At 58.8% G+C, this 26,263-nt stretch overlaps 1 protein-coding gene across 3 annotated transcripts in view; it reads right to left on the bottom strand.

Moving 5' to 3' along the window:
- Nucleotides 1–4,220: 4,220 nt before the first annotated feature.
- Nucleotides 4,221–26,263, bottom strand: part of SLC8A2 (solute carrier family 8 member A2) — an 87,034-nt gene continuing 64,991 nt past the window's right edge. For 2 of the 3 annotated variants that reach the window (XM_043534731.1, XM_037884518.2), the window contains exons 3-8: nt 17,842–17,945; nt 16,653–16,670; nt 10,218–10,342; nt 9,245–9,344; nt 8,662–8,937; nt 4,221–7,727 (exon numbers count right to left, since the gene is read on the bottom strand). In XM_043534731.1, the coding sequence (XP_043390666.1) occupies nt 7,351–7,727; nt 8,662–8,937; nt 9,245–9,344; nt 10,218–10,342; nt 16,653–16,670; nt 17,842–17,945 (1,000 nt within the window). In that variant the 3' untranslated portion in view covers nt 4,221–7,350. The remainder of the gene's footprint in view (nt 7,728–8,661; nt 8,938–9,244; nt 9,345–10,217; nt 10,343–16,652; nt 16,671–17,841; nt 17,946–26,263) is intronic. The other variant, XM_043534730.1, reaches the window with a different exon arrangement.

The following is a 26,263-nucleotide window of genomic DNA, read 5'->3' as shown; positions in this document are numbered from 1 at the left end:
TTACTGGGATTTGGGGCGGGGGGCAGGGCGAAAGGTTGATTTAGGGTCCATCCTGCCTGTGCAAAGACAACCCTGCAAGAACTCAAGGTCGGGTCTATTTCCGCTATGAGTTGGCTGGCAGTGCTGGGTGGGATCCAGGCCCGTGCTAAGCCGGGCGGGTGATCACAGCGGTCCTGAATGTCGATGGGAAAAGAACCCTCCCAGGTGCTCCGCCCCGAAGGAGAGGGACGGGAGCCCAAAGGTCCAGCTTGGTCTCAGAGTGGGGTCCCTTCAGGGCGGGGGCACATCGGCGGGGGGGCCACGTTGGGGGAAGCATGCCCCATCCCCAGCCACGCTGGGCCTGTGACAGGGAGGTCAGAGCGACAGAGGTTGCTTTGGCACGCCAGGTACTACGGCAATGGATGGAGTATTTGGCTTTCCCTGCCCCCCAGGGCTCATAGGGGGCAGAGTGTGGTTTAGACCCCCCCGTGCAGAGATTCCTTCGCCCCCCCCCCCCGCCATAGACAGCTCTACCCCACCTCTGGCTGGTCTCTTTTTGGCCACGGGCCACGCTCCAGAAGTGGCTGCAATTAGTAACTGATGCAATCAGGCCTTATTGGGTGGTAATTCTCCTCCAGAGAGGGACAGGGCGTGTGGGGCACAAGGATGGGGCCTCTTCCCCCTGCCCCAAATCCTCAGGGATTGAAGGGTTCAAGATGGCGGGGGGTGGGGTTCCACCGTTCCAGTGAACAATTCCACCATGTGCGATCCAGCCCCACCAGCTCTTCGGAGCTGGCATCGTTCTTTATTACGCGCCACTAAGGGGCAGCCTCTCACCCTGGTGTCTGGGCGCTGTGCCTCCCTTGCACACACAGGGAGTAAAGGTGCCTTTGAAAGCCAGGCTGCAAAGGGGCCGTGCTTTCCTGCCCAGAGCGGGGAAGTGCCCGCCACAAACGGGAGCGTGAGGCTCAGGGATGAATGAGTCGTGGGTGGGTAAAACTGGGGTTTGCTCCTGACGCGCCCCCCGCTCCGCAATCCTCCCCCTGACTTGGTGCCCTCAGGAGCCCAGGAGTCTCGAGTTCCAGCCCAGAACCCATGTCGGCCTAGTGCAGCTTCCTGACCTTGCGGAGAGGGTCAGTGCTGGGACTGCCGGGGAGGGTCAGTGCTGGGACTGCCGGGGACAATCCCTTTGCTCTCCACGCTCAAACCTCGGCCCTCTCAGAGGGCAAACGGGACCCTCTTTCGTGTCCCCGCTCCAGCCATGAAGGGTTTGTGTTTTTTAAATGCTGCTTTTATTTTTAGTTGGGGTTAAACCCTGCGCCGATTGGAAGTTTCCAGCCGAACAATGGAGGGGCTTTAATCAGGTTTGCGCCAAAGACACACAGGCCGGCTTTGAATGCAGGGTTTTAGCAGCCGGGTGGGGAGCGGGTGAGGTGGGAAAGCAAAGCCGCATCAAAGCCGAGGTCCCTTTTGAAGTGGCTAATCCCCTTTGGAAATCATATTCGGGGCATAAAAGGCACACAATGAAAAGAGCCGCCAAGGTCAGGCCCGGAGTGTCGGGGGGTCGCGGATCCGCAACGACGTCTCTATTATCCGCCCGGCTCGGATGTGGATCCAAATCCCACCATTGTCGGGGGAAGCAGCTGAACGCGTTAGCCCAGGCATGGGCGGGGCTGGGGGGGACCGGGCCGGGCCGGGAGAACCGACTCCTCGCAGCCTGCAGCCGAGGACAAAGGGAAGGACAGATGCTGGGAAAGGCCGGAGGGTCCCTTCCCCGGCAGGGGGCAGCGCAGTGCTCACAGGATGTGGGTCATGGTAGCATCCCAGGGCCCCCTTTTGCGCCCGGTGCGGCACAGACCCGGATCTGAGCCAGCCCCTGCCCCCAAAGGGCTGGCAGGTAAAAGGGGGGAGAGACCCTGTGACCCGCCTGAGGTCCCACAGCAGGGGGAGGGGCAAAGCCAGGACTGGAAGGAACCCAGGAATCCTAGTGCTCACTCCCCGCTCCTCTAGTCCCCCTGCATACCACTCCCCTGGCCAGGCATAGAACCCAGGAGTCCTGGCTCCCAGCCCCCTGCTCTAACCACGAGACCCCACTCCCCTCCTGGAACCAGGGAGAGAACCCCGGAGTTTATTGATTCATTTTTCTTTTCCTCTCCTGCTTTCCCTGCCCCCCTGGCATGCCCCCCGGGTTCAATTTGCACCACAGCTCAGCTGGGCCGGCTGTGCTGGGGGTGGGATGGGGGGGTCAGTCGCTCCTGGCTGGGCGACCACTGGGAGGTCAGGCCCCCGCTGACACCGCGGCCTGGCCCAGCCATCCATCACTGGCTGCTCCTGGCAGGTCAGCGGGGCCGCGGCGAGGCCGGGAGCCGCCGTGGATGTGTCGCCACGCTGGCTGCTAATGCCAGGCGTGCAGGGCTGGGGGGCGGGGGGCGGCCACACGCCATAGGGGCTGGACGCGGGGCCCGCCAGGGATCAGCCAGGGGCTCTGGGGAGACCCAGCCCAGTCACACGTGGGCAGAGGTGGAGAGACGTGGGCAACAAACACACACACACACACACAGCTGGGCTCTGCCCCTCCAGCAGGGGGGAGTGTCACACACACACACACCCCAAGAGGAACCAGAGGAGCCCCCCCCCCACAATTCCTACTTGTAGCTGCTGGGGGGGGGTAGCACCTGCTGCTCCAAGGGGACTCCTGGGTTCGCAGCACCTCCCTTCTCCCCTGCCCCCCACTGCCCTCCATCCCGCCGAGCGCTGCCCAGTCCCGGCGTGCGGGAGACGACTGGTGTTGCATAGAGTGGCCATGCGCCCCTCACCAAGCCCCCGCCCCACCCCCCTGCAGCCCAGCGCCCCCTGCCGAGCCCCTGCCCCTCTCCCCGCAGCCCAGCCCCCCTGCCCCCCGCAACCCAGCGCCCCCTAGTGCCACACTGGGGCATTGGGCCCAGCACTGACTGCGGGGGGAGAAGCCCCCTGCTGAGCCCACCCACTATTCCCGGCTGCCCTCTCTTTGGGCTAGCTTTGCCCCTGGCTATTTGGGGGGGGGGGGTTCCTCTGACCATGCAGTAACCGCCCCCCCCAGCGGCTCCACGGACTGGTCTCTATTCCGCTCCAGGCCCACGGGCACCAGGCGCCTCGCAGGCCAGCGCCGCCCGCCCCACGGCTGGAGCAGCTGCGCCACCTTGTGGCAGGAAGGGAGAACTTGCCGCATGGGTAGCGTAGAGCAACCCCCGAAATAGGGGCTGCTGCGACCCTGGGGGGGGGTCCCCGCTTAACACCGCCCCCCCCCAAAACCCACAAAGGCCTAGCGCCGCAATGGGAGTTGGGGTCTCACACCCGTTTAGGCCAAGCCGCTGGGCAAGCTAGGCTGAGTTGCGGGGGGAGGGGGGGATGATTATAGGCAGGTCAGGACTCCTGGGTTCCATCCCTCGCTCTGGGGTGGGCTCGTGGTTAAAGCGGGGGTGCTGGGAACCAGGACTCCTGGGTTCTATCCCTGACTCTGGGGGCTAGTGGTTACAGCAGGGAGGTCGGGGGTGGAAGCCAGGACTCCTGGGTTCTTTTCCCAGCGGTGGGAGGGGAGCAGGGTCTAGTGGTTAGAGCATGGGGGGGGGCTGGGAGTCAGGACTCCTGGGTTCTTTTCCCAGCGGTGGGAGGGGAGCAGGGTCTAGTGGTTAGCGCATGGGGGTGGGGGCTGGGAGCCAGGACTCCTGGGTTCTTTTCCCAGCGGTGAGAGGGGAGCGGGGTCTAGCGGTGAGAGCAGGGCCGGGGGCTGGGAGCCAGGACTCCTGGGTTCTTTTCCCAGCGGTGGGAGGGGAGCGGGGTCTAGCGGTGAGAGCGGCGCATCCCTTAAGCAAGGCTACATACAAACGCCTGAGAAAATGCAGATCAGGCAACATCAGGCCGCAGCTCGGTTTTCGGTGGTGGAGCGTCCTCTCGTGGCCTCCCTTGGTAATGACACCCTGTGTACTTAGCCAGAAAAGGTCTGTACCTCGCCATTACTCACCCAGGACATGGGGCATTTGGAGGGGGGACGGCACCAGGCTAGAGGGTCCATTGAGCTGAACGAGGGTGGAAAGAGGGGCAAAGATAGTGTGTCAGATGAGCCCCTTGGTCTGACTGTGGGTGTCTGGAAGGGGCAAGGGCGACCAGGTGAGACGGCAGGGGGGAGCCCCTGATTGGGGGGGTGGGGGCAGCGGGGAACCCAGCCTAGCAAGAAAGCGACTGTCCCCCTGAAGTCAAAACACAAAGTTCTCGTGTCTCTTTTTTTTTTTCTTTTCTTCAAAATAAATGTATTCGGCAAGTCAGCCGGCCGTCCCGGAGGGTGGCATGCATGTTTCCCCACCGCGCTCTCTCGGCCGCGAAGACGTTAACAGGCAATATTCAAAGGTTTATGGCGATTCGTACAGAAAGAGACCCAGCGTCTCAAAAGGTGACGGACAAAACTACCGACAGAGAAGAAAGAGACTAGAAAGAAGGGGCAGGAGACGGCCTCTCTCCCCGCCCCGGCCCAGGCCGGCGAGCTACAAAATCCCTGGTCTGAAAAGTGTCGTCGTCCAAAAAAACCGGGACATGGTGGTAAGAAATCCAGGTTAAAAACCCTGCCCTCTGCATGGGGCCAAGTCTCCCCGCGCAGCCCCAGCCACGTGGCTCATGGCCAGGGCCCACGGAGGGTGACCAGATGTCCCGATTTTATAGGGACAGTCCTGACGTGGGGCTTTTTCTTAGATAGGCTCCTATTACCCCCCAGCCCCTGGCCCGATTTTTTACACTTGCTAACTGGTCACCCTAGGCCCACGCCTCGCCTGTGCAAAAATTACAAGGCAGCCAATTGCGAGGTGCTTAAAAAAACCCAGGGCATTTGACAAAGAACACGCAGCGGGGCCTGGAAGGGCGCGTTCGTCTTGTCGTCTGGCAGTGGAGCTGTGGAGGTTTTTCTCTGCAGCTAGAAGGGCTAGAAACGTGTGTTTTTTAAAAAAATATTAAAGCCAAGATTCTCAGCTAATCCCCCCCGTCCCGGAGCTGGGGTTTTATAAACCACACCCCACATCGTGAGAGCTGGGAACGCTGGCTAACACCCAGCCAGGTTGAAAAGGACCCATATTTCCCCCCCCCCCCCCCATTTAATAAGGCTTTTTTTACTCCTGGACTTTGGGGATACTTCTCAGAAAGAATAAAACTCAATGCTCTAGCAAGGATTCCCCCCCCCCGCCCGCTTTGAAAGACGCACACGCCTAACGGGGAAATGACCCAATTGCACCACCCCGGCCAAAGCCACCGCAGGCCCTAATTAGGGCTTGTCACCCAAACTGTTCTTTAGACAATTGGGTTTCTGACAGACTTGGCTGCGTCCCGCCAAAAACGTCCATGTTTTGGTTTAACACTCCCCCCGAATGCCCCCAAAATGAACAATTTTCCAACCAAAATGAAGATTTGTCCTGCCTGATCTGCTGCCGGGGAGCCCCATGGGAGTTGTAGTTTGGGTGCCTTCTGCTCCCGTTCTCCTCTATTGGCAGGGCTCCCCGGCCAGACTTCACTGCCCATGTTGCACCGTGGCCAAGCCGGAAGGCTGTGGTGCTTCATGGGAGATGTAGTCCAAACAAGCAGCCCAACTAAGACTGGGGCTGGGAGCTGAAGGACACTGCCCATGCAGCGCTGCACTGGCATTTCAGACTTAAAATCGTTCTGTTTGCAGCCAAAATATTATAATTTAGGGTTTTTTTCACCAAAAACTTGAAATTCAGCATGGAAAAAAAAACCATTTTCCAGACCCCCTGTAATTTTAATATATGCATCTTCCATGCAGCCCCCACCAGCTGCTCCTCTGCCCCCTCCTGCTGGAAATTCTGGAGTGGCCCTTCCTCATCTGGCCTACGTTGCCTCCTCGCCAAGCTCCGACATGCAGCTAGTGAGCAATGCGGACCTTCAGCCGCTTTACCTGAGCCATTGGCTTTACTGGAGCTCCCTTGGGAAAGCTCAGCGCCGGGCGAGGGCTCCCTGTACAAACAGCTGCTCTGTCCCACCCCAGAGGAGGCTGCATCTCAGCGCCAGAAAAAAAATCCCTGCTATTCGAAATGATGTCACGTGCCTCCACCCAAGCCAGTTGGCATCACACAGCAGGGATCGGACCCTGTGTCCCCCTTTGCAAACAGCTCCCATCAATGGCTTGACCCAGGTCTGTGGGGGCAAGGACAGATCACAGCATCCCAGTGGGGCCAGGCCCCTGGGGTTCGGGGGTTAATGCAATTTGGGACTTTGATCTCCCCTCAGCTCCACATGGTGACTGACGAGCTCCATGGCTGGATCAGATGCCAGGTGCTGCGAGGGACAACACCCCCCTCCCACACACACACACCAGCACCACCATGGGGCCGGTCATGCCCTGCCCCATGGAATGATGACGCCCCATGGCCTGAGGGGATGTGCTGTGGGCCAGGCCCCGCCCGGTGGAACGGGGTGCACGAAGAGGCGCTGGGAGAGGGGAATGGTGGAGCAGTGTGTGTGTGTGTGTGTGTGTGTGTGTGTGCACATGCGGTGTGGGTGTGTGCACGGCTGCACACACACACACGTCTGCACCGGGGCGTCAGACCAGGCTGAGGAGCAGGTGGCCCCCCCGTCCACGAGCGGGCGGGCGGGCGGGGTGCGGTGGGCACACACCACCGGCCTGGCTGGCTGCCGAGCCCCCCGCTGCGAGCGGCCCCCTGCTGCAGGCCGACATGGGGGGCGGGGGGGGCGCTGTTCTTCCGCCGCAGATGGGATCCGGCGGCTGGTTCTTGCACCTCTCCAGAGCCGGGGGGGGGGTGGGGATCGAGTCACTCCCGTCCGTTCTACCGCCCCCCAAATCACCCCCTGCTGCAGCTCGAGTCCCTGTGTCCGGCCGGCCAACGCCCCAACCCGTCCCCAGACCCGAGGAGAAGAGCACGAGGCAGAACAAAACAAGTAAAACAAAAACGCCATGGGGGTTGGGGGGGCTGTTGTGGCACTCCCGCCCCCCCGTCTCCCCCTTCTCCTAAACCTCACTGCCCTCCGATCCCCCCAAACCTCGCCAGCCCCTAGGGGTCACGCTCGCTGCCAAGCACCCCCGGTTCACGGGGATTGTTCATGGGGGGGGGGGGGCGGTGACATCAATCAGGTGCTAAAAATTAGGGGTGGGCTTGTCCCCCCCCCCATATAATGGCTGCACCCATGACAGACTGGGGCGGGGGACGGCTCCTGGTTCCACGCAGACCCTACAAAAACAAAAGAGGACACTCAAAGATCTGGGTGCTGGGATGGAGCAGGACCCCCTTCCCCTTTCCCCCCAGGCGGTGTCTCTGGGCAAAGGGGACGGTGGGGGGGGCAGCGTCCCCCCCGTCCCTTCCCCCCCCCGACGCCGGCTCAGAAGCCCCGGATGTGGCAATAGGCCTCGAGGCTGGAGAAGAGGATGTAGAGGAACCAGAGGCCCAGGAAGAGGCCGGCGGTGAGGAGTTTGGCCGGCCGGGGGCCCCCCAGCTCGCCCCCGATGCCGGGCCGGCGGCGGTACAGGAGCACGCTGATGCAGACGAAGGCGAAGATGGTGAAGAGGGTGACGGAGAAGGCCAGCGTGCCCGTCTGCACCTTGAAGTCCTGGCCCTGGGCGGCCCAGTAGATGGCGGCCACCGACCAGGCCACGCCCAGCCCCAGGAACACGTTCACCGCGTTGCTGCCGGTCACGTTGCCGACGGAGGCGTCGGCGCACTGGTCCTGCAGGGCGGCCACCTTGCTGGCAAAGGTGTCTGCGGGGGGGGAGACATGGGGCATCAGCTCGCGGCCACGGAGCCGCCCCTGCGGCCCCCTGGCTGGGGACTGGCCGGTGGGGCTGGCACCTTAGACCCCCAGCATCCCTGCCAGCCCAGCCCTGCCCCCCACCCAGCTCCGCTGGTGCCCCTCACTCCCGACCCACAGCCCCTGCTAGCCCAGCCCTGGGGGTCTCCCAGCCCTGCCAGTGCCCCTCACTCCCGACCTGCAGCCCCTGCTAGCCCAGCCCTGGGCTCCCCCAGCCCTGCCGATGCCCCTCACTCCCGACCCACAGCCCCTGCTAGCCCAGCCCTGGGGGCCCCCAGCCCTGCCGATGCCCCTCACTCCCGACCTGCAGCCCCTGCTAGCCCAGCCCTGGGGTCTCCCAGCCCTGCTGATGCCCCTCACTCCCGACGTGCAGCCCCCGCTAGCCCAGCCCTGGGCCCCCCAGCCCTGCCGGTGCCCCTCCCTCCCGACCCACAGCCCCTGCTAGCCCAGCCCTGGAGGTCTCCCAGCCCTGCCAATGCCCCTCACTCCCGACCCGCAGCCCCCTGCTAGCCCAGCCCTATGGCCCCCGGCCCTGCCGATGCCCCTCATTCCTGACCCACAGCCCCCTGCCAGCCCAGCCCTGGACTCCCCCCAGCTCTGCCAGTGCTCCAACTCTTGTAAAATGTCCCATCACATCTCTAATGATCTTGGGTGGTGAAGTCTTGGCTGAAAAAGCCACTCTCCCCTAGCGTCGCCCTGGGTCATTGGGGTCAGCCCTGCCTGCCAGGGAACGGAGCCACTCTGGAGCCCCCAACCCGCTCCCTGCAGCCCAGAGCCCCCTTGCGCCGCACTCCATGGGCAAAGCACCCCCACAACCCCTGGCTTTCGCCTGGCACTGCCCAGTCCCAGCCCTGTGTAGCTCGCGGGCCGTGCCAGGCTGCATACCCGGGATGGAGGTGCCCAAGGCCACGAAGACCACAGCGTTGACGGAGTCCTTGAGGCCCACAGTGCAGCCGAAGTGGGAGGCCAGGTCGCCGATGAGGGCGGTGAGGAGCCCGATCACCAGGATGGAGATGCTGAAGCAGGCCCAGCCGTTCCAGTACTCGGTGGGCGGCACGCAGGCGAAGACCACCTTCCAGAACACCGTCAGGAAGTGCATGACGTAGTCAAAGCAGGACGGGAGCTTCTCCTCCCGCCCGTCCTCCTCCTCTTCCTCGTCACCTGGCGGGGAACGGCAGCATGTCAGCCAGCGTGCCAGCCCCCAGTGCTGAAATGCGACCACTTCTGGGGTGGGGCAGGGGGCTGTTTATACAGGGATCCCTTGCTCGTCACTGAGATGCAGCCACTTCTGGGGCGGGGCGTGGGGGCTGGTTACACAGAGACCCCTCAGCTGATGCTGGATGGAGCCACCTCTGGTGTGGGGCATGTGGGCTAGTTATACAGGGATCCCTCACCCGGTGCTGAGATGCAGCCACCTCTGGGGTGAAGCACGCGGGCTGGTTAAGCCCAGGCCAGCCCCAGCACCCACCTGCGCTCACGGTGATGGCGTCCAGGAACTGCTCCCTCCAGGAGTGGGTGCCAATGACCAGGGCCAGGTTGGTTTTCTTGATCAATTTGTCCACGGTGTTCTGTCGGGGAGGGGCTCAGTCAGTTTCCAGGTACCAAATTGGGGGGGCGGGGGAAGGGAGAGGGGCGGGACCGGCAAGGTCCACTCAGTGTGCCCCTCCACGAGATGAGTTTGCCAGATCTCAGCTCCATTCCCAGCCTCGAGGGCGGAACGGGCCTTGGAGAGCCACCCCCCTGTCACCCCCGAGCAGTGGGTCCCTGCACTTGGGCACATTGGCAGGGGGGAGCCACACAAGCCCCGAATTCCCACTGTCGTTCCCCCCCCGCCCCGAATCATGCGGCCTCTCGGGGAGTGTGTTGGAGAAAGAAAGAAAGAAAGAAAGAAAGAAAGAAAGACCGGCCACTCTGCTGTTCTCCCATAGTGTGTGTGTGTGGGGCAGTTCTACCCCTCCTGCCCTGCCCCCGGAGGACCATAGTCCCCCCCCCATTTGCTGCTGCCCCCTGGGCAGGTGGGAAGACCGATACACCCTACGTCTGCTCCCCGCCGCCTCCTTGCTGGGTGCTGTCGGTCGGGTGTGACAGACGCACGGTGCTGCACAGGGGGGATGGAGCCGCGTCGTGCCGGGAGCTTTGAGGCGGAGAGGCCTGGTCCCGTTTGGTGCAAGCCGGTTGAAGCGAATGTCTCGGGAAGGAAGTGTGGCCTAGTAGTTAGATCACTGGGGGGTCCGGACGCCCTTTCTCTGCTCTAACCACTAGCCCAGTGGTTCTCAACCGGGGTACGCGCACCACGACTGAGAGGGCTTCCAGGCGGTTCATCAACCCATCTGGAGACCCTCCATCCCCTCCCAGAGCTGGGGAGAGACCCCAGGAATCCTGACTCCCAGGCCGCAGCCTGCGGACCGCGCTAGCCCGGCGGAGGAGCACGGAGTCATTGCCTTAAAGTCGTACGACTCCTCAATGATGACTTCCAGCCGGCAGTTCTCCCCCAGGATCGGCTTGCCCATCTCGGCGATCCTCCAGGCTTCCTCTTCCTCTGCCGAGAGCTTCTTGTCCCCGTCGACTGGACAGGACACAACCAGTGAGCCTCCCAGAAGCCGCCTCGGTTTCCCCATCTACCTCGCGCCTCAGGGACATCGCTGGCCCCCTCCCCACAGCATCTGAGTGCCCCACACACCTGTAACGCGTTTATCCTCCCCACACCCGGGGAGGCAGGGCAGCGCTGTTGTGGTACAGATGGGGAAACTGAGGCCCAGAGAGGGACTTGCCAGGCCAGCACCCTGACCCCTACTCTGCCTTCCCTCCCTGGGAGCGACTCCCGTGAAGTGGACGGAGCCAGCACCGGTGTGAGCGGACCAGCCCCTGGTCTCGCCTGGGACGGGCTAGATGCGGAAGGTGACGCAGCCCATTGCCCGGGATGTCCCCTCCCGCGGGCAGGGCTCCGCCCCAAGGTGCCGATCCAAAGCCAACGGAAGCCAATATCCCCACTGCGCTTGGTCGGCTTTGGATCCGACAGCCCGACGGGGAAGCTGGGGACAGACTGGAGAGAAGGCGTCGGTTTGTAACAGGGCAGGGAACCAGCTGCCAGAACAACTCATCCGGGGTGGCAGCGGGTTCTCCATCACGGGCATATGGACCCATCCATCCATCTCCATATGGACCCATCCATCCATCCATTCCTATATGGACCCATCCATCCGTCCATCCCCATACGGACCCATCCATCCACCCATTCATCCCCATACAGACCCATCTATCTCTGCACCCATCCCCATGCAGACCCATCCATCCATCCGTCCCCACACAGACCCATCTCTCTATCTATCCCTCCAGACGCTCCGGGAAGCCAGAAGCAGGGAGGTCGGTGCCACCAGCCAGCAGGGGGAAATCGGAGGCCCATGCAAGCAAGCGGCCAGCAGCACATGGAACAGAACCCAGGAGTCCTGGCTCCCAGCCCCCCACCCCCTACTCTAACCACGAGACCCCACTCCCCTCCCAGAGCTGGAATAGGACCCAAGAGTCCTGCTCCTAGACCTCCCCACACACACTCTGCTCCCAGGAAATAGAACCCAGGAGTCCTGGTTCCCAGTCTCTGCTCTGATCGGAACCCAGCACTTGCCCCCTAAAGGCATACGTCACGGCTCTGAAAATTTTGTTCCAATATTATTCCTACATCAAATCCTTTTAAAGGGCAGAGCAAACACCGCTTGCAAGGTTTCGAATATTTTATGCCTCTAATACTTGGCTGCAGCCTGTTTCTTGAGCTGCCCAGGGACCGCTCCATAAACATCTGCTTTCTAATTTATTTTTCATCTAACTTAGCATGTATCTAAGCTTGTGCATGTGTCTTTCGTACTTCCATGTGGAGGTTTACAGATGTGTGTGTGTGTTTACATGTGTGTGCATGAGTCCATGCGTGTGAGGGTGGACAGGCGTGTGCCAGGACTGGTATACGCGTGCTTTGTGTTGGCACGTGTGTACATATGTTTGCATATATGGCCATCTGTGGTTAAGTGTCATGGCCTGCAGTCTTGGCACGTATGTATAGTCATGTGTTATGTGCTGGGAGGAGCCGCTGACCTTCATATGAGATAGCCTTGAGAAGCTATTCAGTAGGGACCCTTAAACAGTAGCATCCACTCAGAACATGGGCAGATGTCCCTGACGAAAACGCAGACACATGCAAGGCATATGTGGGCAGAGAGGATGCTGTTTTATGAAGGTTTGTGCGTGCAAGTGAAAGAGAGGCTGGAAGACCAGAGACACGGAGAGAGGGAAGGAAGCAGGGTTGGTAGGATGGCCCGGAGAAAAAGCTGAGAGAGGATTTTTGGGCAATGTGCTGCCTGGAAAGGGGCTTGGAACTGCGAGCAAAGTGGCTGTCTCCTGTTATTTGATTCCCTCCTGTTTCAAGGGAATGGGAGTCTATATGCTTCTTGTAATTAAACAGGACTGCATCAAAGAAATACCTGCCTCTTGCCTCCATTTCTCCTCTTCCCCAGAGCCCCAAGTTTTGGTTACCCAACTGGGTCACAGAAATGTGTGTTTTGCAGGTGTGTTCTGCCTACGTCTGTATGTGTGTTACCGTGAGCATGCAGAGCAGTGCAGGTGTGTGTGGGTGCGTGCACACCCGCACCAGTGCTGTAGTGCAGGGAAAACCCATCCTGACGGTTTCCAGGAAGGAAATTAACATCCAGCCATGTGTGCCATTCGCCACGGGAGATAACGACAATCTGGTTCCCTCTCTAATTACAATCAGCTTGGTGTGATGTGTCCCCTCCCAGTAGCCATCTAAGGGTGATGTTGCCAAGGACACTTCAGGGGGCTGGCACCCTCCCCTGGTTGGCTGGCACCCTGCCCCGCTGGGCTGCCAGCTCTTCCTTTCCTGTTCCGGGTTTGGTGCAATTTCAAAAGAATTCAGGCCGCCACTGAACCTGGCCGAACAGTGGGTTTTCCTCTGGTGACTCATCTCCCAGCGCCTGGAACGACCTTTCTAACCCAGAAAGCTGGGGTTGGAGACCAAGTTTAAGTGACCCAATCAATGGTCCCAGATCCCCAGCTGGGGTGAACTGGCTTTTTTGAAAGCTGCTCTCAGGCTTTGTGACACACGAGGGGAGCCTGTCTTTCCACCTCCGCCTGCCTAATGCCACGTTTCCTGCTCTGTTATAGTCCCGTTTCCATGACAGCGACATCTTCCCTGTATATCGTCTGCTGTCCTCTTCTTTGCCATCTTCCGCCAGGTGGCATCCACACACGGGCTTGCGTAGAGATGCGGTTTTTTGACATCTGTCCAACATGCCCAAACCACTTCAGTCTTCTTCCTGGAATCACTGGCTCTCCATCAGCACCGGTTATTTTACGCCAGTTCTTTGCAAGCGTCACGGAGGGACTGCCTTAAGCTGCCCGCCGGGGGTTTCTGGCATTTGCCAAGTTTCAGAAGCAGGTAACCACGTGGGGTTCACAACAGCATTGCGTGACTTTCCACAAGAACCTCAGAACTGCCCTACTGGGTCCGATCGGGGGCCGTTCTTCCAAGTCTCCGACGGTGGCTCGTACCAGAGCTACACACTTCTCCACGACAGACACACACACACTTACTCATCCACGCACCCAGGCCCACAACACACACACACATCACCACAATCCTCACACTCCCACGCTCCCTCCCACACACACACGCTCTCTCTCACACACTCTCCCTCAACTGCTCTCAGTCCCAGCCTGCCTCCCGTCCCCAGCCCTGGTTTCCCTGCCTGCAAAGCTCTCTGCACTATGCAAGCAAGCTCTCCTGGGCAGCCCTCTCCCAGCCCGGCACCCGTCCACACCAGGGTGCGTTACTGCAGAGACCCACGGTCACTGGGTTTGAGCTGATGGACTCTCCCCCTTCCTTTGCTACCAAGCCCAGCCCAGCAACACTGACATCACCAGCTGCTCCCTGGAGTATTTTATCTGCCCGGGGGTGCCGGCCGGCGGGCAGCTAAACACACAGCCCGGGGGTGCCCCCTGTTAGCAACCGCAGGACGAGGCCAGAGCAGGGCTGGAACGTTTTTAGGGTGAGCAGGGAATTGTCCATCCAAACCTTCCTCCCGGACGGAAAACTGGCAAATTGTCCGAAGGAAAGCCCAGGAAATCGCCTGTTTTTTTCTAATCCGATAATCAAATGCTTTAAAATGGAACATTTTCAGCCGAACATGGGATATTTTGCAGTTTGGGGCCCACTTTTTTTGGTGTGTGTGTGGGGGGAATGTTGGCCACTTTTGGTCAAAACGTTTGCTGTTTGGGGCTGAAGAGGTTTGGGGTTTGGGGGTTGAAAACGATTGGGGGGGTTTGACGACCAATCAACGTTTTCTGCTGAAAATGGCCCCCAGCTGCTGTCAGAGGTGAGACAACGGGCCGGGGGGGCTCCTATGTTCCAGCAGGCTGGATAGGGCGGTACCCACCTCTCCTCCACCTGGGTACATCTGCACTGCAGAGTGAGCCTCCCCAGGGCTTAGCTGACGTGCATGCCGACTCACGCTTACCACGCCCGCCTGCAAGCGTCCGCAACTGCACACGCCCACACCCGGGTAGCCACGTCCACGCCGGCACTGCCATGACCTGGGTTTGGGGCTAGGATTCGGGGGGGGGGCATATCCCAGGGTTCTGAGGGCCTGGAGCTGCTCTGGGAATTGCTTTGCAGTGTATCATGGGAGAACTTTTCTGTCCTCCCCAGACCCCTTTACTGAAGTGTTCTTGGCCCGCGCTACACGTAGCTGGCTTCCGGCTGTGCACAGACCTCACTTCTGTCTGTGCCAGCTGGTGCCAAGCCATGGAGAACATGCGGTAAGCCTCACAACACATGGTAAGCTATGGGGAACACATGTTATATTATGGAGAACAGGTGATAAGCCATGGAGGACATGCGGTAAGCCTCACAACACATGGTAAGCTATGGGGAACACATGTTATATTATGGAGAACAGGTGATAAGCCATGGAGGACATGCGGTAAGCCTCACAACACATGGTAAGCCATGGGGAACAAATGTTAAGTTATGGAGAACAGGTGATAAGCCATGGAGAACATGCGGTAAGCCTCACAACACATGGTAAGCCATGGGGAACACATGTTATATTATGGAGAACAGGTGATAAGCCATGGAGGACATGCGGTAAGCCTCACAACACATGGTAAGCCATGGGGAACACATGTTAAGTTATGGAGAACAGGTGATAAGCCATGGGGAACATGCGGTAAGCCTCACAACACATGGTAAGCCATGGGGAACACATGTTAAGTTATGGAGAACAGGTGATAAGCCATGGAGAACATGCGGTAAGCCTCACAACACATGGTAAGCTATGGGGAACACATGTGAAGTTATGGAGAACAGGTGATAAGCCATGGAGGACATGTGGTGAGCCTGGAAACGTGTTAAGAAATGGAGGACACATATGAAAGCTGCATTATAGACATTCCCACCCCAACTTGTTTCTACAAGGCCTGAATATACAGGTAATTAACCAGTGGGAAAACGTATCCGGGGTGTGGTGGACTCTCCATCACTGGCCATTTTGAAATCAAGGTTGAAAGTTTCTTTAAAAGGTTCTGCTCTAGTCCAAACAGCAACTAATTCGGGGAAGGTCTCTGGCCTGCCTTAGAGAGGAGATCGGACTAGAAGTCAAAACACCCTTCACAAATTCAAGAATTGGTCAGAAATCAACAAGAGGAAATTCAATAAGGACAAGTGCAAAGTCCTTCACTTAGGGGGGAAAAGTCAAATGCAGAACCACCAAATGGGGAAGGATTGGCTGAGGGGGGGGGGTCGTATGGCTGAGCAGGAGAGGGGGAGTCAGAGTGGATCACAAATTGAATATAGTCAACAATGCAATGCAGTTGTGAAAAAAGCGCGTGTCGTTCTGAGGTGTGTGAACAGGAGTGTCGTATGTGAGACCCGGGAGGCAACTGTCCTGCTCTGCTCGGCGCTGGGGAGGCCTCAGACGAGCCCTGTCCCCCCGCATAGGGCTGTCCCGTGCCCTGCCCCTCCTGCCCCCTGCGCATGAGGCTGACCTGAGTCACTGGCCCGAGCCCCGCATCCTCCAGGTGCAGGGCTCTCATCCGAGCCCAGCCTGCTCCCTCTGGGGGGCTGGTGTTGTCGCTCACCGCCCTGCACGTTCCTCTGCGCTAGGGGTGCCCGCCCCACGGTTTTGTGCAAGTGGGCATTTGTCCCGTTGGCTCTTGCCAACTAAATGCCCACTTTTGCCAAAAAGTAAGTCAGGATGGCCAGGACAGGGCTTAAAAAGGGGACTGGCTTGGCCCAAACAGGGCGTCTGGTCACCCTTGTGGATACTGGGTGCCATTCTGGGGACTGCAATTTAAGAGAGAGACAGGGGCAAATTGGAGAGAGCCCAGAGGAGAACGACAAAAATGAGAAAAGCTTTAGAAAGCCTGGTCACGGGAGGTTTTGAAGAACAGGTTGGACAGACCTGTCAGGGACAGTCTAGATTGGCTTGGTCCTGTCTCAGTCTAGGGGGCTGGATTTAATGATCAGTCAAGGTCCCTTCCCGCCCGACATCTCTATGAGTCTATGGTCAGAATGATCCCGTCAGGCCTGGGAGTCTATGATGCTACTCATCTCTTCGTTACGTATTTCCCTTCCTAAGCTGCTGTACGTGGAACTGTAACAGAAAGTGCGAGCGTGGACCCGCAGGCCTCTCCAGCACTTCCCACGCCCTGGGAAACGGCGTGAGTTCTGCTCTTCTGATGGGCCGGCCGACAAGGCTTGGGAGTCCCATGCTCCTGGCCCCCTGGAGACACCCGCACTGGGGCGGGCTGGGGGACAGATGGGGGGGAGGGCAGAATGGAGGAGAGAACGAGGTGAGGAGAAAGGGTCTTACCTTGAGTTAGCAAGAGAGCTGCAGAGAGAGAGAGGGAGAAAGAACATGTGATGAGCCCGACCAGCAGATCAGAGCCACACAGAGGGGACCCAGAGGGAAGATCCCGGCTGAAGGCAGGAAGCCGGGCTCAGAAGTGGGGTGAGTGGGGCAATCGCCCATAAGCTGGGCTTTTCCTAGCTGGGCTCCTGCCCGCAAGGAACCAGGCTGAGACCTGGCAAACTTGTTTCGCTGAACGGGCAGCGGGTTGTAATACGAGTTAGTCACAACTGGCACAGCAACCAGAGATGCATCCCCATCCACTGCGCCTCTGATCTCTCCAGTCCCATTAACGGGAAGGTTTCTCTAGCCCTGTCCTCTCTCCTATGCTGGGGCCGGAGAAGCTGGATCCGATAAACTGGATTCATAATGCACACACATCAGAATCCATGGGCTAAGCCTCCGGCCGGGCGGGATGCAAGCGAGGGTTGTTCTCCAAGCAGAATTTCTCACGTTGCTCCTTAAAGAAATCTGACCCGTTTGACGTCTCCCGCTGTGCCCCGCAGCCCGGCTCAGCCTGCCCTGCACGATGTCCTGAAATCATCATCGCCGCCACCCACAACTGGCAGCAGGACCCAGGAGTCCTGACTCACGCTCGCCCCGATCTAACCACTAGGCTCCCCTCCCCTCCCAAGAGCCAGGAATACACAGAACCCAGGAGTCCCGACTCCCGGCCCCGACTCCCACCCTGTTCTACCCACTAGGCCCCACTCCCCTCTCAAAGCCTGGGACAGAACCCAGGAGTCCTGGCTTCCCCTCCACTCCCCCCCCGCCATGCCATTACCATGAGATCTCACTCTCCTCACAGAGCCAGGGATATAACCCAGTAGTCCTGGCTCCCAGCCCCTCTGCTCTAACCACTTGACACCACTCCCCCCTCCCCCAAGAGCTTTGGATAGAACCCAGGAGTCCTGGCTCCCAGTCCTGCATTCTAACCAATAGACCCCACTCCCCTCCCTACACCAAAACTGGAACCCAGGAGTCCTGACTGCGATGGCCCCCACACTGGGACATGCCCCCTCTCTTCGCACAGGGACAGGGAGCCGGTGGCAAACTGACCCACCCCGGCTTTAGACCAGGAACACGTCAGGTGGGCGGAGAAGCAGGGATCCCCAACTCCAGCGTGGCGATGGAAGCAGGTACCCCCCCTTACCCGAGATGCCCCGTTTCAGCCAGCGCGGCTGCCCCAGCTCGATATAGAAGTTGTCCTTCTTCTCATACTCCTCATCGTCCACAATCTTCACCTGCAGGCTTTTCCTGGAGAATGGGAAAGCAGTGTCAGCAGAACAGGAATCCTGGGCAGCAGGCAGGGGAGAGACGGGGGGGAGGGAATCGCCGCCTCTCCGGGGCCCCCGGAGCCCAGTGGGCGAGTTTGCTTTATTATATTGACTGCTACCGGAGCCCAGTGGGCTGGCTTGCCTTTATTACATTGACTGCTTTGCATTCTATTCAGCAGTAATGCGAGAAACCGACAGGCCTGTATCCCGTCAGATATTAGCTTCAGCGAGTTAGCATAAGGCTGGAGGCCTATTAACTTTGCACAGAGAAATGGCCCAGTGGGAAAACCCCAAGTATTTGGGAGCTGAAAATAGAGTTTAAGGGGAAGTTCTGATCACCCGTAAATAATTCAACCACAGAAGTGTCCTGGCAACGAACTGACGTATGTAATAGGTACGTGAGATACATTTAAGGCTCGCCTGCTTGCTTGCCTATATATATATATATTGCTCTTATAAGTTTCTTATTTTCTTATAGGTTTATTTGTTTGATTATAACAAGGTTATATTAGGGTACATTTTGGCTGTAACACAAGGGACCTGCGGGCCACATTCTGTATGGTCCAAGTACGGCTGCGACCTTTCACACAGAGGAGGCGTTAAAGCAGGTTGGCAGAGGGGCTTTCCTACGTTCAGACCCTTTCAACTTCTCAGGTGCCCCACAACTTGGAACTTGGAAAGAAGCGAAAGAACCAGTCAGGACAGAAATAGCCACCGTGATACCTAGCCACCGAAGGGCCGTAATGAACGGACGTGTGTGATAGTAAGTTGAGATCACTGACATACCAACCTATCGGAAAAAGACAGCCCAACGTTCGTGAGGTGAGGAAATACAAATCAGGGAAAGGGGGAAATTCCCCTACTGAATATGCATCGAACATAACGGTGTCCGTGTAACGTGGCATCCCAGCCCAGGGGCGGTAGGAGAGAGAGCTGCCGTCCTGGGGAGCCGCCAGGGTGACGGGCACTGGGGAGGATGAGGAAGGTGATGGCGATGAGGAAGACGATGGCTGACATTTCGGGCTGTTCTAGAGGAGATGGGGTGAGGAGATGGAAGTGCAGACGGACGTTCTGTCCCATCTCGATCGGCCTCACTGCGTTGGGGGGGTTGCAACTGTGCTGTATGTATTAATACACGACACTTGTTATTATAAAAGAGTTCCCATCGTGGGAGGGGTGCACCTGTGCACGTCGGGGTTCCCAACGGTAGAGTAATTTAAATAACACCGGGCCTGATCTCGGGACAAGAACCTGCCAACCCCCCAGGTGATAGTGGGGATTCTTCAGTCATCAATATAACGAACACAGAATCTAAGCTCAGGTTACACCACGCCGTCTTGGTTGCTACTGGCCTGGGCTTTGCTCAGTGCTGCTCAGGATTGGCCCAGACTAAGGACTGGGTCGAGGGTGAGATACTTCAGTGGAGCAAGAGGGTTATTGTTATTTAATCAAACTGGGGGTCAGGGCCCCAAAGTCAGTCACGACCCCATTTTAATGGGTCGCCAGGGCTGGCGTTAGACTTGCTGGAGCCCGGGACTGAAGCCAGTTCCTGACCCCCACCACCGGGGGATGAAGGCGATGCCTGAGGAACCGCTGCCCAGACCCCGGCCGAGATCAGGGCCCCGTCGCGCCGGGCGCTGCCCAGACCCCAGCCGAGATCAGGGCCCCGTCGTGCTGGGCACTGCCCAGACCCCGGCCGAGATCAGGGCCCCGTCGTGCTGGGCGCTGCCCAGACCCCGGCCGAGATCAGGGCCCCATCGCGCCGGGCGCTGCCCAGACCCTGACTGAGATCAGGGCCCCGTCGCGCTGGGCGCTGCCCAGACCCCAACCAAGATCAGGGCTCCGTTGTGCCAGGCACTGCACAGACCCCAACTGAGATCAGGGCTCCGTTGTGCCAGGCACTGCCCAGACCCCAGCCGAGATCAGGGCCCCGTGCCTGGCACTTGTGATCTTTCTTGAGATATTTGCTGTCTCTTCCTTCCTTCACAGCGCCCCACTCCCTTTGTTCCCGGGACGAGCCTGTGAACGGTTTGCCAGAGCGGTACTTTAATATTCCACAGGCCCAAGATCTCGTTCGGGAAGCATCTCACTGCGGGAGGCAAACAAACATCCAGGCTAGCATTTAGCTCCTCGCGATCCTGTGCACCAAACCCTGCCCGATGGGATGTGCGATATGCAGGCGCACGCCTGGCTGGGTCGGAGGATGGGATTATACATCAGAGGTTTTGGAGGCTGGCCAGCGAGGGGGAGTGTGCTCAGCGTGTGTGCTGATGCACAGGCAGGAGCGGGGATCCCCAGCCCATCTCCCCCCACCTTCAGCGCGCCCAGGTCGGCACGGGAGAGATCCGCAGCCCAAATCCACAACGGGGCTGGGACGCTGCAACGCTGAGCATTGCAATGCCAGGCTCCGAGGGGCCGAGCCCCCCAGTGGAATCCACAAAGCCGGCGCTGGGCACGCGGGATCTCCAGACAGTGAATGGGACGGGGGCGGGAGACAGACCCCTAGGAGCCTGATCCAGAAAAGCCACCCCACTTGGCGGGCAGCTACCGAAGCTAGCCAATAGCAGATGCCGAGGGGAGGGGTTTGTCCTACGCCCCACCCCCCGTGGGGAGTTCAGGACCATGCTACTGTCCTGGGGAGGGGGGGCAGTTGTGCACCACCGCCACCTACTGCGTGGAATCAGAACTTCTCAGCCGCGTGTCAGGCCCCTACGCCGCCAGGGCGATTCTCCTTTAGCTCAAGGCCCAGGGTCTGCTGGAGCAGGAAGGCCGGGAGTTCGGCCTTCTGCTCCCCTCTTGAAAGCCACAAGAGCGAGCTCGGCTGAGGGATTCCCCAGGGCGCATTGGGGCTGGGGTGGTACCAGTCTCCCAAAGCACTGAACGTTGCTTGCCCAGTATGGTTCCCGAGCAAGCAGAAGCAGGAGTGGCCGTGGAAATGGCTAGCGTCTCCCCCCACCCCCACCCCGGTCTGGTGCAAAGAGGGTACCTCAGCGGCTATGGGTCTGAGGGTCTGGGCACCCCTTCCCCACACACGCTCCCCTCCCTTGTGCTCGGTGAGCTACACAACAGGGGGTGTTGCAATGAATCAGCCCCTGATCTTGGGGGATGCCGCACTGGGGGCCCTCCTGGGGTGAGCACTGCCAGGTGCCTCGTCTGGTGTCACTCACTTCCCGCCCCGCCCGGGAAGCCAGTCTGATTAAGGGAAGGCTCATCTGCAGGCAGAACCATCTCCAGGCAAACTGGAGGAAGGAGATAATTTCCCAATGAATAATTTAATCTGCGGCTCTGAGATGAGAGTTTTCGGTTTATGTTTTTTCCACCCCAGAAGCCAAAGGTGGTGGGGGAGACTCTCCCTTTGCAAACCTCTTTCTTGGCCTTCTCAGAACTCTGTAAGCTCAGCGAGGCAACCCGGGGGGCAATCAGCTGCGGGGATTGGTGCTAAGCGGGGCGGGGGGGAGGCGGGCGCTCTTCCTCGGAGAAAGGGAAGGAGAAAGACAATAAAGGAGAGAAGAAAATAGACCTTTCAACCCTCTGGGTTCCTCTGCGATAGCGGATTCTGATCCCCACCCCTCAAGCCTCTGCAACTGGCTCTCTATCACACTCAGACCCCTCCACGCGACTCTGGGTGGGAATGAGCCCCTGACAATCTCCCCCCACCTATGCAGAGGGCCTCTGGTGTGAGGGCTCTGCTCCTGGCGTAGGGGGCGGAACAGGGGCGTGGCCAGCGCATACTGCAGTGTAGCTATTCTCATGCCCATGTGGGGGAATGGAGCATATGCTAGAGCAGCCTTGGGGCTGCTCTAATTCACACTGCAGGGGGGGGGTGAGGCAGGGTGCTGCACAACCACAGAATGGTGTCAGAGCAACGGAGGCTTTAAGCTCCCACCCACCCTGTCTCTGCCCCAAGCACAGGAACAGAGAATCAGGTCCTCTATTGCTATATTGTCGCTGTCATCCATTCTTTAAAGCAAGACCCCTTGCAGCTCCCCCTCCACACATGTATCCCTGTTGAACCAACCTCTGTGCTCCCGGAAGCACCACATCCCTGGCACCGCACTGGGGCATTGGGAGGGGAGAGCGATCCCTGGTGAGCCCCTACCCCCTGCAGCCCAGCGCCCCTAGAACCAACAGCAATGGGAGTTGTGCCCCAGGACACAAAGACAACTCAGTGGCTTTCCTCCCTGCTTCAGGGCTAAGGTGCAAGAGCCGTGACAGCCTCATTGTTAAGGCACTGGGCATGGACTCAGGAGATCTAGGTTCAGTTCTCACCTGTGCGATCTTGTACAAGTTGCTTCATGCCTCGGTTTCCTCATCTGTAAAATGGGAAGAATGACCTTCCTACTTAGACTGGAAGCTCTGCAGGGCAGGGACTGGTTCTCAGTCTGTCTGTGCAGCGCCCGGCACAACGGAGCCCTGATCCCATTTGGGTTTGTCTACGTGAGCAAATTGACCAGAATGGCTATTTTGCAATATCTCCCCACTCGGACTCCCTATTCAGACACAAAACAGAGTAATGAATCTGGAAGAAAATCACTTTTATTCCTGCAGAGAATGTCCACATGGGGGGGTTATTCCAGAAGAGGTAGATTATCCTGGAATAGCCACACTAGTCCTTTCCCCGACTCCGTCAAGCCTTTAGTGACTGGATCTAGCTAGGGCAGCAAACTACAGATGTTGTGCAGTTCAGGAGAGCACTCCTTTCCTCCTGCATCCACTCTAACTCCCTGTTCATCCCAGCCTCTCTCACAGCCATCCATTCCCCCCAGATTCCTCTCCCATCCTATATCCCTCCCCTCCGCCCCCTCTCCCACAACCCCTCTGACTCATTTTCAGGTCTATGTTCTCTCTGGAGCTCGACAGAGTAGCTGCTTTTCGCGGTAATTATTCATTGCATCCCACCCACTGTTTGTTATTAAAAAAAAATAAATCGGGAACATCTTCATATTCCTGAGTCATGAGAAACTGCCTCTTCTCCCAAGTGCACATCATTCAAGCAGCAAAGCGCCAAGGATTAGAGGCTGTGTGGTCTAGTAGGAAGGCCAATGGGGTCGGGGGTCAGGACCCCTGGGTTTGATCCCTAATCCGTGACTTTCCCCACTCTGTGCCTCAGTTTCCCCAGCTTTGGACTAGTTAGACCGTGAGCTCAGAGCACCAATCTACCCTTGGCCAGTGTCCCATCTCCAGCCTTCCTGGAAAGGCTTAAAAATAAAACAGAATACACTGGGAACATTTTCTTTCCTTCCTGACCCCGGCCGGAGACTGGCCGCAGCCCTGAAGCATGAGATTTTGGGAACATAAAACATGGAGTGGAAGGGACGCCCATGTGCCGATTTCACACGTGAGAACGCTCCAACTCATTCCAACAGTGGAAGAAGCTTGCAGCTCCGGCAGCCTGGATCTCAGCACTCCCGCTGCATCCCTTCGGGAGCGAGAACCCCTTCCCACTCCTTCCCCGCATGATGCCTTTGTGTGTTTGGATGTGGATCCATGAAGCCACCGGAGAGGGAGAGCGCCGATATTTCTCTCTGGCTGCACACCCACGCTGCTGCAGCAGCCTTCACCACCCAGGCATCATAAACTCAAGCGGGGAGGCAAAAATAATCCAGTTTCCCACAAGTAACATTTAAAGAGGCGCCCGAGGAAGCAACCTGGGGGTGCTAGAGGAAAGAGCTAGGCCCAGGCTGGGGTGAACCTCATGGGGATTCTCTATGGAGCCTGCTGGGCTCTAGACAGACCCCGGGGATCTCTCGAGCTCCTAGATGGCACCACATGGGGGGCTGGGGCTGCATAGGGTGGGGCTCAAGTCATCTCTGCCCCCAGGGGCCCGGGGGGGGGGCAGAGAACAGCCAGAGCGCAGTGCACCCCAGCCATGCCCCCGATGCACCCTCTAGCCAGGGATTGTGAGCCGGTTGGGTGCAGGGCCCCTTGAGCAGCTCCACACTGGCCTCGGAGGCCCCCTGCAGGGGGCGGGGGCAGGATTCTCGGGGTCTGTTTCCATTCACCGTAAGACCCCGTTTCGCTATGGGGACATGACAGAGAGCCGGGCTCATTGTGGGGCTTTGAGGGCAGAGGGGCCCCCACTGAGGGGCCTGGTTCGCCACTGGGCCCTGGCCTCCCTGCAATGCTCAGGATGCAGCCGGCCAGCAGCGACTCCGCCCCGGGCTTGATTCCCCAGCAAAAGAGCTGCCACGTTTGGGTTGGCTCTCGTGACGGGCCCCCGGGGGTCACTGCTGGGTTCCCACAGGTGCCAGGCCCAGCCACACACACCCCAGAGCACAGGGAGCGCCCCTCGAGAGCTCCCAGCCGATTGAAACACGGCTCCCACTGTGGGGCTCAAGTCTGAAAAGCCCTGTAACAACTCCCCTGCTCCCGTTCAGCCTTTGTGTTCGCCAAGGCCATTTCAGTGGCAAACCACTGGATCATCCTGGCTCTCTTAAAACCCCTTAGTGGCAAGTGGCCAGTGTTGCCAGTCCATGTGATTTCATTGCGAGTCTTGTAGCGGTCGGTGTCTGGAGTTTCCACAAGGATCTCAGATTTTTTCTTTTTTAAGAAGTTTCCAGCCTTCTGGGTTGTGGGGAAAAGCTGGAAAAATATCAGCCTGGCAGACTCAGCAACGAGAAAGCCAAGAAAAAGAACCCTGGGTGCATTCTGCTTTTAAAAAATAATCTCATGACTTTTAAGCCGGTCTCACGATTTCGGGGGCCAGACTCATGATGCCGTGACTCCAAACGCTAAGGCAGCTCATGAGCTTGTAAATTACCTCCCTTTGGCCAGGGGCCAGCTTGCATGCTGGCTGCTACCCCATCCCTGATTTTTCGTCTCACTTAATTATCTCATTTCCTCCTCTCTGGCTTCCCCTCTCCCCCCGATTCGTTAGGTCACTGAAATCCGACAGAACGCTCATCAGCTCTGTCTGGAGACGGGTCCAGCCACTGAGGAGTTTGCCATTTATTAGGTGGATTACAGCAGTCCTGAAAGGACCAAGCAGAGGATCGGGGCCCTATTGCGCCAGGTGTTGCATATACACAGTGCGAGACAGTCCCCGGTCTCAAGAGAAAGCAGACAAAGCAAGGAGTATTACCCCATTGCACAGATGGGGAAACTGAGGCTGTGAGAGATGCGGTATTTTGCTTGTATCCATGGCAGAGCAAGAACTGAATTCAGGTCCCCATCTAGTGCTTTAACCACCACGCTCTGGGCCTGGGCTTTGGAACAACGATCGCTGCAGCTGGCTCTAGAGACTCCATCCCCGTGCTTACCCTGAGGACGCGGCAGGACGTAGGGGGCTGGCCACTGAAGAGACACAACAGACGCTGAGCCAGACCCTCCACAGCTGTCAATTGGTGTAACCCCTTCGACTCCAAAGGAGCGACACCGATGGGCACCGGCTGGAGATCCGGCCCCATTCATTGCCACCAACGGAGCTGCACCGATTCCCAGTGTTCGGCTCAGGATTGACCCCTCTGAGCTCGCTGTTCTCTAGTCTCCAGCTGACGTACTGCTTGACTCCAATCTGTCCGGCGCCGCTCCATCTTCCGGATGCTTTCCCAGCAGGTCCTCAGGGGCTGGCGTACTCACTCTTGCCAGGACCGTCAGACCCTTCGTCTGATGCTAATGCAGCTCCCGCGCTTGGCTCTTAGAGGGGAGACAGATTGGTCCCAGCTCCCACTCCCCAGAGATGCGCCTGGCCCCCTTCCCTGACTGTCTCACCCCGATGCTACCCAAAGACGTCCTTCTCTGCCTCTCCCTGCATGCAGGCTGCTCAGAAAGGGCTTTTCCTTCTCTTCTCTTCCTCCCGCCCTTCCCAGTTCATCCAGTCCAACCCCCATTATTATTAGTAATAGGTGTATTACCATTCTGTCTAGTGGCCCCATTGTGCTGGGCGCTGCCCAGACCCTGACCGAGATCAGGGCCCCGTCACATCGGGTGCTGCCCGGACCCCGGCCGAGATCAGGGCCCCGTTGTGCTGGGCGCTGCACAGACCCCAGCTGAGATCAGGGCCCCGTCGTGCCGGGCGCTGCCCAGACCCCAGCCGAGATCAGGGCCCCATCGTGCTGGGCGCTGCACAGACCCCGGCCGAGATCAGGGCCCCGTCGTGCTGGGCGCTGCACAGACCCCGACCGAGATCAGGGCCCCGTCGTGCTGGGCGCTGCACAGACCCCGGCCGAGATCAGGACCCCGTTGTGCCAGGCGCTGCCCAGACCCCAACTGAGCGACAGTCCCTGCTATTCGACATTGGTGAGGCCTCATCTGGAGTACTGTGTCCAGTTTTGGGCCCCGCACTACAAAAAGGATGTG

This window comes from Chelonia mydas, chromosome 23, assembly GCF_015237465.2.
Source record: "Chelonia mydas isolate rCheMyd1 chromosome 23, rCheMyd1.pri.v2, whole genome shotgun sequence".
In the NCBI taxonomy this organism is placed as follows: Eukaryota; Metazoa; Chordata; order Testudines; family Cheloniidae; genus Chelonia; species Chelonia mydas.
This window is presented reverse-complemented; position numbering and strand designations above follow the sequence as displayed.